The following is a 15,000-nucleotide window of genomic DNA, read 5'->3' on the forward strand; positions in this document are numbered from 1 at the left end:
AACATGGTATAAACATAAACCTGGGCTACTATAAGAGCTGCTGCTATAGAACACTAATTATCACCATGGGAACAATCAGCATCCAGGATTCAGCAGCATCATGTACATTAAAAAGATGTATGAGAGCATCTGAAACCCTCCACCCTGCATTTATCAATTCATACCATGACACACACACGGTTACTCAAACAGACTCACACAGACTCACACATACACACACAGACTCACACATACACACAAACTCACACATACACACAAACTCACACATACACACAGACTCAAACAGACTCACACATACACACAGGGACTCACACATACACACAGGGACTCACACATACACACAGGGACTCACACATACACACATGGACTCGCACATACACACAGACTCACACATACACACAGACTCACACAGACTCACACATACACACACAGACTCACACATACACACAAACACACATACACACAGGGACTCACACATACACACAGACTCACACATACACACATGGACTCGCACATACACACAGACTCACACATACACACAGACTCAAACAGACTCACACATACACACAGGGATTCACACATACACACAGACTCACACATACACACAGACTCACACATACACACAGACTCAAACTGAATCACACATACACACAGGGATTCACACATACACACAGACTCAAACTGACTCACACATACACACAGGGACTCACACATACACACAGACTCACACACACACACAGACTCAAACAGACTCACACATACACACAGGGACTCACACATACACACAGACTCACACATACACACATGGACTCACACATACACACAGACTCACACATACACACATGGACTCACACATACACATATGGACTCACACATACACACATGGACTCACACATACACACATGGACTCACACATACACACATGGACTCACACATACACACATGGACTCACACATACTCACACATACACACAGAGACTCACACAGACTCACACATACACACAAACTCACACATACACACATGGACTCACACATACACACAGACTCACACATACTCACACATACACACAGGGACTCACACAGACTCACACATACACACAAACTCACACATACACACAGACTCAAACAGACTCACACATACACACAGGGACTCACACATACACACAGACTCACACATACTCACACATACACACAGGGACTCACACAGACTCACACATACACACAAACTCACACATACACACAGGGACTCACACATACATACACACAGACTCACACATACACACATGGACTCACACAGACACACATACACACAAACTCACACATACACACAGGGACTCACACATACATACACACAGACTCACACATACACACATGGACTCACACATACACACAGACTCACACATACACACACAGGGACACACACACAGGGACTCACACATAGGGACGGGCACAGATACACACACAGGGCGGTGACATACACACACACAGCTGCGGGGACAGATGGACACACACGGGGGCAGGGACAGATGAACACACACACACACACACAAGACACACACAAACCAGGCTGGTGTCATCCCTGACTTTCAAAAGTCAAGAGTCAGACTCACCTACAATGAGCCCCACTTCACACTGAGGGTCCTCGTATCCACACGACATCATCGTCCCCACCGTGTCGTTCACCACGGCAACAACGTCCAGATCAAACTCCTAAAACACAAAAAGGACGAGAGAGAAAAACAGGAATCATGGTATGATATCAGCTTAGAGAAGACCAACATCTTCAACTTTATATTCTACTTATATACAATATCAGTCTGTCTGATATTGATCTGGACAGAGGGGTGTCTGATCTAATCTGATCTTGTCAGAGGTGTCTGATCTAATCTGATCTGGACAGGGGTTGTCTGATCTGATCTGAAAAGAGGGGTGTCTGATCTAATCTGATCTGGACACAGGTGTGTCTGATCTAATCTTATCTGGACAGAGGGGTGTCTGATCTGAGCTGATCTGGACAGAGGGGTGTCTGATCTGAGCTGATCTGGACAGAGGGGTGTCTGATCTGAGCTGATCTGGACAGAGGGGTGTCTGATCTGAGCTGATCTGGACAGAGGGGTGTCTGATCTGAGCTGATCTGGACAGAGGGGTGTCTGATCTGAGCTGATCTGGACAGAGGGGTGTCTGATCTGAGCTGATCTGGACAGAGGGGTGTCTGATCTGAGCTGATCTGGACAGAGGGGTGTCTGATCTGAGCTGATCTGGACAGAGGGGTGTCTGATCTGAGCTGATCTGGACAGAGGGGTGTCTGATCTGAGCTGATCTGGACAGAGGGGTGTCTGATCTGAGCTGATCTGGACAGAGGGGTGTCTGATCTGGACAGAGGGGTGTCTGATCTGGACAGAGGTGTGTCTAATGCAAATAAGCAATTTTTGCACCTTATATTCCTGTTACATTTTTCAAATAGAGGTCTTTAATTCCGATCTATTTGAAGACATTTTGTTTGTTTGTTTGTTTGTTTGTTTGTTTGTTTGTTTGTAAAGCTTGTGTGTGATTTAAGGTGGTTTTAAAGCTTGGTGGATTTGTTGATTTGAGAAGAGGAAGCAGGTTTAATTCAACATTTGAGAATGTGATGTGAAGGACAACAGACAGAACAACAGACAGGACAACAGACAGGACAACAGACAGGACAACAGACAGAACGACAGACAGGACAACAGACAGGACAACAGACAGGACAACAGACAGGACAACAGACAGGACGACAGACAGGACGACAGACCTCCATGCGATGGATGGCGTCTGTGAGCAGCATCGCTACGTCTTCACCTTCACAGCCGCTGGCCTTAAAGCCCTTTGTCCACTTCAGCAAAATGCCCTGGAACACAGAAAGAGAGGACATGATGACGTATGAAAAACACACACACACACACACACACACACACAGAAATGTAAGAGCTCAGGCGGAATGATTGCACGCTCGTGCTTTCCAGTCCATTAGATCGGCCTCTCCCTGATGCTCGAGTGCTTTCTGCTCCATCTTTTCTCCATCTATTCACTTTCCTCTTCCTCAGCTGCTTCAGCAGCATCCAGACGGTGTTCGCCGTGCTCTCAAACCACATGACCAGGGTTTATTTACAACAAAAAATAACGGTTTGGGGAAAAACAGGAAAACAAGAAAGAGAAAAACCTTTACAAGCAAAGACAAGAAGTTCAGTAATGGACAACGTTTACATGCTTGCTGCCATCCCACAGTTCCACCTGCATGGCCGCTGTCTCTCCGGTCAACTTCAGGTTAATTTACAGCATCAGATGTATAACAGATCTCAGTTCTGATCATAATTTTGGCTTTAAATTAGATTCAATGTCCTACAGGTCCCTGTCACACATGGTCCCTGTCCCTGTCCCTGTCCTACAGGTCCCTGACTCACACAGACTCACACATACACACACGGACTCACACATACACACAAACTCACACATACACACAGACTCAAACAGACTCACACATACACAGAGGGACTCACACATACACACAGACTCAAACAGACTCACACATACACAGAGGGACTCACACATACACACAGACGCACACATACACACACGGACTCACACATACACACAAACTCACACATACACACAGACTCAAACAGACTCACACATACACACATGGACTCACACATACACAGATGGACTCACACATACTCACACATACACACAGGGACTCACACAGATTAAATGCCCTCCAGGTCCCTGTCAAGGAGTCACTTCAAAGCAAGGAGTGAATCACCTCAGTGATAGTCTGAGGCAAGCGGTTTAAAAAGAGAATCGTTTGACTTGTTCCTACATTCTGCAAGCAAGGCTGTCACTCTAAATAAAGAATCGTTTCAGAAAGTCAAAGAGTCAAGAAGAGAACTGCTTAAACTGCAGCTACAGCTCAACAACGGTCACTTCAACCAAGGAGTCAAGGAGTCAGGTAGGTGATGAGATGAATCATACTGTAGTTACAGTGTGGGGTTAGAAAAAGTCACTTTAACCAAAGACTCCTTTCAGAGAATCAAAGAGTCAAGTAGGGAATCACATGGATCATAGTCATAGAGTTTGCTTAAAAAAGTATCTCCAAAAAAGGAGTTAAAAGAGTCAATTCGTTTAAGGAGTCCTTTGAGAAATGTGAGACGCACTTAACTCTTCAGACTGAAGTTAAAATGGTTGCAAAAAAATTGTAAAAATGGGGCAATGGTGGGTGAAGCGGTTAAGGTTCTGGGTTGTTGATCAGAGGCTAAGGGTTAAAGCCCCAGCATTGATAAGCTGCCACTGTCGGGCCCTTAAGCAAGGCCTTTAACCCTCTCTGCTCCAGTGTGCTGTATCATAGCTGCCTCTGAGCTCTGACCCCAACCTCCGAAGTTGGTATATGTAAAGAAAAGACTTTCACAGTGCTGTAATGTAGATGTGACAAATAAAAACTTATATTTATTGGAGAGAGTCAAGGAGTCAACAAGGGAATCACTTAAATCATAAGTAGCTTAAGGCATAATTTTGACACTTACCGCTACGTGTTTTTTTTAGGTTGGAGCTGGAATTCTTGTAAGCTGCGATGTCTGTTTGTTTTGGTGCACACAGAATGCATCGCATTATTATAAAGCTATTATTTTTTATATCTTGGAGTGAAAATATAGAATTAATTTGAGGGTGATCTGCCTTTGATAAAGCGCAAACGTCTTCCTCTGCTTCAGCCATCATCTTCCAACTAAAGGTGCGCTAAACTTCAGCAGGAGATGCGCAGCATACTCTCACGCAGCAGCCTCTCCGACGTCTCGCGAGACGTCATATAAACTAATTATTATTTATTAAATATTTATCACCGTTTGAGTAACGGAGGAACGCCGGTCGATTGTAGCGAAGTAAAAGTAACGTTTTTCTGCTAAAAATCTACTTGAGTAAGAGTAAAAGTACGCATCTTTAATTATACTCAAAAAGTACAAGTTACCCAAAAAATGTACTCAAGTAAATGTAAGGAAGTAAATGTAATTCGTTACCCCACACCTCTAGTTTCATTACATGACCCTGCGCAGGATTTCTTGGATGATGGATTGCATTTGAGAAACATTTAATCTGTGGAGTCCAACACATTGCCCTTTTTTGCCCTTTGACAACACAATAAGTCCTTTTTCTCTAAATAATCCCCTTGCTTAGGGGAACAGAAGTAATTTAGCACTTGGCTACCCTCTGGTTACTTGGCCAGCTGATTATCTCACACACAAGCAGGTTAACAAAATGCCCAGGAAGCGAGGCTGGAATAATTTTGCATTTGGAATCTAATGCTATTTGTTGTTATCTCTGACCAGAGTTGTGCTTTGGGCCACTGTGAGGTAAAACAAGTCGGGTAAATAAAAACCAGTGGCACGAGATCAAGTGTCAAGGTGAAGAAAAGCCATAAATATTAACGTAACAGAATATCAGTGAGGAACCCTGAAGAACATGCGCACACGACCTCTATTATATATTTTTGTTTCCTTAAATAAAAATCTCATAGGCTTCGTATTTGACATGGGGTTTAGCGGTTAGAATATCATCATGGGTTGTTAATTCTCCGTTAATCTCAGCATGGAAACCTTTTAAAGAACATTAGCTGGACAAACAAACAGGCACTGGAGTGTGTATGAATATGCTAATATGAACAACACTACATGTTTGGACATAGGATAATATCTTGTTTTAGGTGTGTGTGTGTGTGTGTGTGTGTGTGTGTATACCTTGTTCAATCCAGCTTGATGGCAGGGAAAAGAGAAGGTGAATCCCAGAGGTAACGATGCACCCTTCATTCCCATGTACTCCAGGAAGTCAGCGATGCAGTGGACGATGTGATCAAACAGCTGTGGAAACACACTTATTACGTCAGCGCTTTGAGTTCGCGTCTAACAAAACAAATGAACACAAGTTTTCATCTGTTTACCGTTTTAATTAAATAACAACAAAAATCCAGCTTTCAACAACAGTAAAAGTAATAATATCCGCGGTAAACCCTTGTCTTTCTAAAGAACACAGCCGGCAATAAGCTTTGGTTGCTAAGCAACGTAAAAAAAAAAAAACAAGATTAGCATCACAGTCAGTGCAGATATCGACAGACTGACCACACCTTCAAACACAGCTCAGCCAATCAGAGTTTAGAACCAGACCTATCTATCTTTCGCGCCACGACGCTGTAGGGTTCTAGATTCTGATTGGTCAGAAGGTTAAACGTTAATTCAGAATCGCAACTGAAGTGTTGCGCGAGGAGACGTTTATTTAACGCGTACAGAAGGTTTCTCCAGTGTCAGTGAAGCCATCATGAGGGGAAAAAAAAAATCAAGAAAATTTCTCTCAGGGTTTCAAGCTCTAGTCACTTTTTTGTGGTCAGAACTAATTAAGCGACGTCGCACAGAGAGCGGGGTTATTCTGAACATCCGCCGTAGCTAATCGCAGGACAAACACACGATAGCGAGGGTGAGACTGCTTTTACACACCGGTTCTAGAAATAAGAAATTAACAACAGATAAGTGTCATTATAGACACAGTACACGTATAATAATAGAAGGATTTTTTTGCTCTGCTAGCGGAAATCAATCCTGAAGAAGCCACACCCACTGAAAATCAGTTAGCTAGCTAGTACACATCGAGTCATACATTTTTTGTTATTGGTGACCCAATGAATCGGTCTTCCCTTCTGCCTTTTCATCTTCATCTGATAAGCTTTCAGATTTTAACTTTTGTAAAAACGTACATTTGTGAAAGCAGAATCGCTGTCTCATTTGCCTCAGAATTGCTGCCTCATTTGCCTCAGAATTGCTGCCTCATTTGTCTCAGAAACGCTGCCTCATTTGACTCAGAATCGCTTCCTCATGGAAGGCTGCCCACTGCTCCGGGTGTGTGTTCACGGTGTGTGTGTGTTCACTGCTGTGTGTGTGTGCACTTTGGATGGGTTAAATGCAGAGAACAAGTTCTGAGTACGGGTCACCGTACTTAGCCGTATGTCACGTCACGTAACTTTCATTTGCCTCAGAATCGCTTCCTCATTTGCCTCAGAATCTCTGCCTCATTTGCCTTGACCATATCACAAACTCTAATGTAGCAACTATTTCAGTGGGAGTGGAATTTTACAAGACGAACACAGTCAGAACACCACTGGAGAACTCCACCACCTTGTTGACAAAAGTGGAATTGAACATAAATAATCCCGGTAAAAGAATGTAATTAACAGCCCGTCCTCCTCTCATCCTCGGGGCTTTAGGTCTTCAAGCCTCTCAACATTTCACTTTACTGAACTCTCAAATCAATCAAGTTTCATCTCATGTTGCCGATTATCGGAGCGCTGACGGTAAAGAACGACTTCGTACTCTATGCTGCAGTGGCCTCGGTTCCATCTGACGCGAGCGACTCGTCCTGAGACCTTACGCACAGGGGCTTAATAAAGATGGAGAAGGAAACGAGCGCTCTTCCGCAGCACTTCACGCCTCCTGTCTCTACTCCATGTGTAATTTGAGCATGAGAGCTCTCGTCTGAGCCTGAGAGAGAGCTCAAACTGGCCCATGGTGTATTTTCAAACCGAGAGATTGCTGAGAACTTTATGCAAGCGCACAGTGTTCAGGAGGTCCTTCAGCACTCTGATTGTACTCTGTAGAGCATCCTGACCTTTATCAAGTACACGCCGAAATCACACCAGCACGTAGAACACGGAGCCGCCACTAGTAAACCCGCTCGCTCAGGACGTCAAAAACATTTGGAAAAAGTTTAACTTCGTGAAATCACAGCAAGCTTTCGTAATGAGCTCCAGGGTGAGCGGAGAAAAGCCCGAGGCTGCACTTCTTTAAAAACTTCCTGCTTCTGTAGATGCGCATGTGAAGTGTATTAGGAAAAGACTAAAATATCTGGAGGGAACCTAAAACAGTTTCTCTGGAACAGTCTTCTCAAACTTTTCTTTATAAGACATGTGCAGTCTTTATAAAACTGGCCCTGTATAAACTAGGAGAGAAAAACATCACCAATTACCTAAAGTGTCACGAAAGGACATTATTTTGACAATATATTGAACTTCAAGCTGTGAACAGTGTGTGTCCTGTGAACAGTGTATGTCCTGTGAACAGTGTGTGTCCTGTGAACAGTGTGTGTCCTGGACTGGATCTCTTTGCCTCATACATTCAGGACACACAGATTTATGATTTATGCCTCGTTATCATGCTCTGTAATTAATTAATCGCTCCTAAGTGCTAAACGCAGGAGTTATTTTTCTGTCCTTTAACGTTTCGCACGGTCTTTGCGGCCCCCGCGGTCTTTGCGGCCCCCGCGGTCTTTGTGGTCCTCACCAGACTTTCTCCCGTCCGTTTCTGTGTATTTATTTGCATGTTGTTAGAAGGTTGTAAGTTTATAAGAAGAAGTGAGCCGTACCTCTTCCCCCGTGCCCTGCATGATGTCCTGTGAGATGGTGTAAATCTTGTTGTGCATCTCTACACTGCGCCGTTTCCCGCTGCGCACTCGAACCAGCAGCACACGGAAGTTCGTCCCACCGAGATCCAGTGCCAGGAAATCTCCATGCTCTAAGGAATATAGAGAAAACAGATTTAGTATTCTCTCTCTCCGTCTCACACACACACACACACACACACAAATTCATTTAACTAAATAAATAAACACCACCACTGGTTTAGTGAAAAGGAAAGACATGGTCTCAATATCAGTCAGTCCCGGTAAAGGTGGGCGGTGCCATCTTGTCCGTAAGTCGCGGTTTGTTCAGGGATGAAATCTGCACCTGCCATTTCCAATGACAATGTCAAAAAGGCGTGGCCTCTTTACCTGTCAGGTGCTATCAAGGACGTGGGTGTGGCCTATGAGCCTTTCAATCCCAGTGAAAGAGGTGTGGCCTCTTGCCTGTTTGTTTCAGTGAAGGATGTGAATGTGGTCTCTGTGTCAGTCACAGTAAAGGAGGTGTGGCTTATGTTTTTGCCAGTACCAATAAAGGAGGCAGATTATCTGTATCTGCAGATTTAAAGAAGACGATGGGCGTGGCCTCTACACCCATCAGCTCCAGAAAATGGGGCATGGTCTCTGTAATTGAAGAAGTTGGGTCTGGACTCTATGCCCATCAGGCGTGGCCTGTCTGCTCTTGATTTCAGTCTTCAGTGAAAGAAGGTGTAGACTCTTCTCATTTATACTGAGCATAGCCTCTATATCTATCCGTCTCAGTAAAGGAGGTGTGGCCTGTACCAGACAGTCCTCGTCAAGAAGGCGTGCCCTCTGTACCAGACGGTCCTCGTCAAGAAGGCATGTCCTCTGTACCAGACGGTCCTCGTCAAGAAGGCGTGGACTCTGTACCTGACAGTCAATGTCAAGAAGGCGTGTCCTCTGTACCTGACAGTCAATGTCAAGGAGGCATGTCCTCTGTACCTGACAGTCAATGTCAAGGAGACGTGTCCTCTGTACATGACAGTCAATGTCAAGGAGGCGTGTCCTCTGTACCTGACAGTCAATGTCAAGGAGGCGTGTCCTCTGTACCTGACAGTCAATGTCAAGGAGACGTGTCCTCTGTACATGACAGTCAATGTCAAGGAGGCGTGTCCTCTGTACCTGACAGTCAATGTCAAGGAGGCGTGTCCTCTGTACCTGACAGTCAATGTCAAGGAGGCGTGTCCTCTGTACCTGACAGTCAATGTCAAGGAGGTGTGTCCTCTGTATCCAAAAGTCCTCGACAAGGAGGCATGGTCTCTGTTTCCGTAAGTCCTTGTCAAGGAGGCGTGGCTTCAGGAATCAAATCCTTGGATCAGATTTTTGAGGCAAACCCCCATAGTTTCGAAGCACAGAAAGTGCTTCACTGAGCAGGTCGGAGATTTCACAAGCTTCAGATAAAATTTATTTCACAGGCTGTGAGTTTCAGCAAAACTCAAAGCTTTGAAAGGCGAATAAAAACACAAGGACAGCTCTAAAGAAAACACACTCATCCCAAAAGAAAGTGAATTAGATCAAACTCCCGGGCCGGTGATGGACGACTCAGTGATTCTTCTACACTTTGAGATTTTTAATGAAACACATTTATGCGTTAATGTTCATGTTCACATTAAACTCTGCCAGTCAAAGAAATCATCACTCGGAGCTGGACACTGTGACATTCTGCCCACGCACACGCTGCTCTCTCAGAGCGAAGACGGTAACGCAACAGGCGTGTCGAAAAAAATGAACTCATGTCTCAAAGTTCTGCTTTTCCACAACACACACTACCCCAGGAGCTGCAGCTTTCTCCTCCAACACACCGCGTTAACAGTCGTGTTTCAGGACGCCGTGTGCTGCTGAAGGTTTGCACACATTTAGTTGTGATGAAGTGAGAGCCAACACTGTATAATGGTAATTCTAATGTCAATCAAACTTGCTCATTAGAATATCAGGCCACGCCCATTGGGAGAGTGAGCTGCTGTGTGTTACTGCATACTGTATGTACTCTATTCGTTCATCTCTCCCTCCATCCTTCCTTCTTTAGCTCTACTGTCTCTTTTTCTTACTTCTATAAGCCCGTCTCTTCTTCTTACTTTTCCTTCCCATGTTTCTTTTCCTTTTTCCTTCCACTTTCATTCCGTACCCTGTCCCTTTCTTTTCTTCCTTCCTTACTTCATTCCATTCTTCCTACCTTCCTTAACTTCTTTCTTCCCTTTCATCATTTCTTCCATTAGTTCCTATCTTCATTCCTTCCTTCCTTACCTTCTTTCTACCCTTTGGTCCTTTCTTCCCTTTTTCATTTTTTTTTCTCTTCCTTCCTTCCTTCCTTCCTTCCTTCCTTCCTTCCTTCCTTCCCTTCTTTCTACCCTTTGGTCCTTTCTTCCCTTTTTTCATTCTTTTTTCTCTTCCTTCCTTACCTTCTTTCTTCCCTTTGGTCCTTTCTTCCCTTCCTTCCTTACCTTCTTTCTACCCTTTGGTCCTTTCTTCCCTTTTTTCATTCTTTTTTTCCCTTCCTTCCTTCCTTCCTTCCTTCCTTACCTTCTTTCTTCCCTTTGGTCCTTTCTTCCCTTCCTTCCTTCCTTCCTTCCTTCCTTCCCTTTGGTCCTTTCTTCCCTATTTTCATTCTTTTTTCTCTTCCTTCCTTCCTTCCTTCCCTTCTTTCTACCCTTTGGTCCTTTCTTCCCTTTTTTCATTCTTTTTTCTCTTCCTTCCTTCCTTCCTTCCCTTCTTTCTACCCTTTGGTCCTTTCTTCCCTTTTTTCATTCTTTTTTCTCTTCCTTCCTTCCTTCCTTACCTTCTTTCTTCCCTTCGGTCCTTTCTTCCCTTCCTTCCTTCTTTCCTTACCTTCTTTCTACCCTTTGGTCCTTTCTTCCCTTTTTTCATTCTTTTTTCTCTTCCTTCCTTCCTTCCTTCCTTCCTTACCTTCTTTCTTCCCTTTGTTCCTTCCTTCCTTCCTTTCTACCCTTTGGTCCTTTCTTCCCTTTTTTCATTCTTTTTTCTCTTCCTTCCTTCCTTCCTTCCTTCCTTTCTACCCTTTGGTCCTTTCTTCCCTTTTTTCATTCTTTTTTCTCTTCCTTCCTTCCTTCCTTCCTTCCTTCCTTCCTTCCCCTGTCCCATTTTCTTCCTTCCTTCCATCAATCCATTCTTCCTTTCTTTATTCCTTCCTTCCTTCCCTTTGGTCCTTTCTTCCCTTTTTTCATTCTTTTTTCTCTTCCTTCCTTCCTTCCCTTCTTTCTACCCTTTGGTCCTTTCTTCCCTTTTTTCATTCTTTTTTCTCTTCCTTCCTTCCTTCCTTCCCTTCTTTCTACCCTTTGGTCCTTTCTTCCCTTTTTTCATTCTTTTTTCCTCTTTCTTCCTTCCTTCCTTCCTTCCTTACCTTCTTTCTTCCCTTTGGTCCTTTCTTCCCTTCCTTCCTTCTTTCCTTACCTTCTTTCTACCCTTTGGTCCTTTCTTCCCTTTTTTCATTCTTTTTTCTCTTCCTTCCTTCCTTACCTTCTTTCTTCCCTTTGTTCCTTCCTTCCTTCCTTCCTTCCTTTCTACCCTTTGGTCCTTTCTTCCCTTTTTTCATTCTTTTTTCTCTTCCTTCCTTCCTTCCTTCCTTCCTTCCTTCCTTCCCCTGTCCCATTTTCTTCCTTCCTTCCATCAATCCATTCTTCCTTTCTTTATTCCTTCCTTCCTTACCTTCTTTCTTCCCTTCGTTCCTTTCTTCCATTCACCATTCCTCTCTTCTCCGAGTCTTTTTGAACAGAATACAGAACCATCTCTCTCTAACCTTCGCTCTACTTCTCTGCTCCTGGATTAGAGACGTAAAGTGTTTATTTCAGAACGTTTGTGCTCCAGTCTGCCGCATCGTAACCTTTTTTCTTTCAGGACATTTTAAAAGTTTCACGTCTGCTCCTGCAGTTCTTAATTTTTTGCTCTCTCTCATTCATCTGAAAGTTCTTCTCTCTCTTGTCTCTTCCTTTCTGACCCCATCGCACACTGATGCACTCGTCTTTCTTCCTTCTTTTGAATGCAGCCTTTTTCCTTCAACCGTGCACCTTCTTTTCATGTTTAGAGCTGCAGGCATGGCTGGAGGTGAAGCCACTGTAAAAGCAGAGTGTCTCGATGTGCCTCAGACTCTTACCGAGTTCTGGCAGTATGAGTCATCGACAGAGAAGGAGAATAAAAGTCTTATTACTGATGAATGGATAAACACGTGGCTTGTGTTGAAAGTTCCCTTCACATGCCAACTGGTCCAGAGAGCACTGGTCCAGAGAGTCACCTCAGAATCGACTCGCATCCGCAGACGTTTTTATTTTTAACATTAAGAGCATCTGTATCTTCCTCAATAAACGTGTCCAGGAAGTGGAGATGTTCACAAAGACGAGCCATTTGGAGTAGAATGTAGTGGATCACTAACGCTGATGCAGGGCTCTCAAGTTTTGAAGACAGGCAAGAGTGACATTTCCAACCCCCCAGCAAACACCACCGTGGCCCCAGACACCAACCCCCCACCACCACCCACAAAAAAAAAACAAAAAAACAAAAAAACACAAACTGTGTTTCACCAGGATCACTGACCACATTTTAAACAAATCCATTTACTAATGTGTGTGTATGTGAGTGTGTGAGAGTGTGTGTGAATGTGTGTGTGAGAGAGAAGGAGAGAGAGGGAGAGAGAGAGAGAGAGAGAGATTATCACTGGTGGTGTTTATTGTGTTTGTTGCCTTTTTGGACTCCTTTATCATGTGTAATGTTGCTCCCGTATAAAACAGTTCAGCACAAGCCCAGACATTTTTAGGGTCATGATTGAGGACAATGTCCCGTCCAGAGACAATACCCTCTCTAATGAATATGTTTTTTTCTTACCCATATAAAATAGTGCTGTTTTCTGATTGGCTATTGTGTAGCCTCTTTTTTTGATTGGCTGATAAGTGTCAGGCTCGACTAAGAGCTCCAGAGGAGACGCGCTTGGTTCCTGCCCGGTTCCATAGAGACAGCGGTGCGGACTGATACATTTTGGGCGCTGCGGCTTATTAAATATATGATAAATAGTCAAAAAGTTTTTCTGCGTGAGAAATCCGATGTGTGACGGGAGAATGTGACAAAAGACCGACATGCGTGACTGTCACTCTCAATGCGTGACACTTGACAGCCCTGTGATGTTTCACATTGTACGATCCTAAACCCTGCTGCAGCGTTCTTATTTCTATTGGCACATCCATAAAGAACTCAACTTCACCTTTGTATATTATTCATTCATTCATTCATTCATCTTCTACCGCTTATCCGAACTACCTCGGGTCACGGGGAGCCTGTGCCTCAGGCGTCATCGGGCATCAAGGCAGGATACACCCTGGACGGAGTGCCAACCCATCTCAGGGCACACACACACACACTCATTCACTCACGCAATCACACACTAGGGACAATTTTTCCAGAGATGCCAATCAACCTACCATGCATGTCTTTGGACCGGGGGAGGAAACCGGAGTACCCGGAGGAAACCCCCGAGGCACGGGGAGAACATGCAAACTCCACACACACAAGGTGGAGGCGGGAATCGAACCCCGACCCTGGAGGTGTGAGGCGAACGTGCTAATCCCTTGTGTGTGCGAGCGCGCTCGGCGAATGAAGCCGATTGTGATTTCCATATTTGTGTATCAACGGTCATGATCGGATAAATTAGCACCGCTTTAAATAAGGGCTCGTCTCACGGTTTCACATCTGCTTTGAAACAAGTTCAGGTCTGTGTGTCTACACCCGTGCAGGTTCTGTTAGCTTTCACGGCTTTGTTTGTCCGTGTGTCGTGTTTCCCCCTTCCCCCCATAACATTCGTTTTTGTGCGGTGATGTTCGGCTATGTCCTGATACGAGGTGTTCACGCACTGTTCGGTTCCTGAGCAGAGCTTCAGAGCAGAGTTTCATGACCATGATTTTAAACTGCATTATTCTCTTATGATCGTTAATGACCTTGAGTGACGCAGGGGGGCGGAGCCTATTCACTCCAGTGTGAAAGTGATTAAACAAAAAATCGGTAGTTGGAGATGTATTGGATCGCCGTGATGCGACGTGCAAGATCCGATCCATGCCGAGAATCGGACGCAGGGATTATTAGTAACGTGTCTCAGCACTGCAAGTGATCAATCCGAGGTGAGAAACACCTCTCTCTCTCTCTCTCTCACACACACATAGATAGAAAACGCTCAATAAACCGTATTTGTCCTCGACTTTGGACTTCCTCCACAGGAGAACACTCATTATCTGTTGCGTTAGAGACAGACCTGTGTTCATTCTGAAGCCTTTGTGGAAGCGCAGCATGAGATGAACCACAGCGAGAAGGGAAAAACTAGAAAGGTGTTCATGCTGCTCTCCTTTAATGTTTTAAACATCCTCTTTTTGCAAAGCTGTAACCGACACCGGGACGAGCTTCGGATTTTCTTCTCAGACCCCGGCTAGGTGTAGAGGTGTAGAGTTACCCGAGACACGGACACGAACCTCTAGAGTTCTCCAGGTTTCTGTGAATCTTAACTCCAGTCTGAGAACAAACAACTACAGCCAGGACG

General features: G+C 44.5%; 1 protein-coding gene across 1 annotated transcript in view; it reads right to left on the reverse strand.

The window, feature by feature from the left end:
* The window catches only part of hk2 (hexokinase 2), a 42,202-nt gene that overhangs the window by 4,380 nt on the left and 22,822 nt on the right, over positions 1-15,000 (reverse strand). The window contains exons 11-14 of the mRNA XM_060882711.1: positions 8,418-8,566; positions 5,750-5,869; positions 2,779-2,874; positions 1,610-1,709 (exon numbers count right to left, since the gene is read on the reverse strand). Coding sequence (XP_060738694.1) covers positions 1,610-1,709; positions 2,779-2,874; positions 5,750-5,869; positions 8,418-8,566 — 465 coding nt within the window. The remainder of the gene's footprint in view (positions 1-1,609; positions 1,710-2,778; positions 2,875-5,749; positions 5,870-8,417; positions 8,567-15,000) is intronic.

Source organism: Tachysurus vachellii, chromosome 12, assembly GCF_030014155.1.
Source record: "Tachysurus vachellii isolate PV-2020 chromosome 12, HZAU_Pvac_v1, whole genome shotgun sequence".
Classification (NCBI taxonomy): Eukaryota; Metazoa; Chordata; class Actinopteri; order Siluriformes; family Bagridae; genus Tachysurus; species Tachysurus vachellii.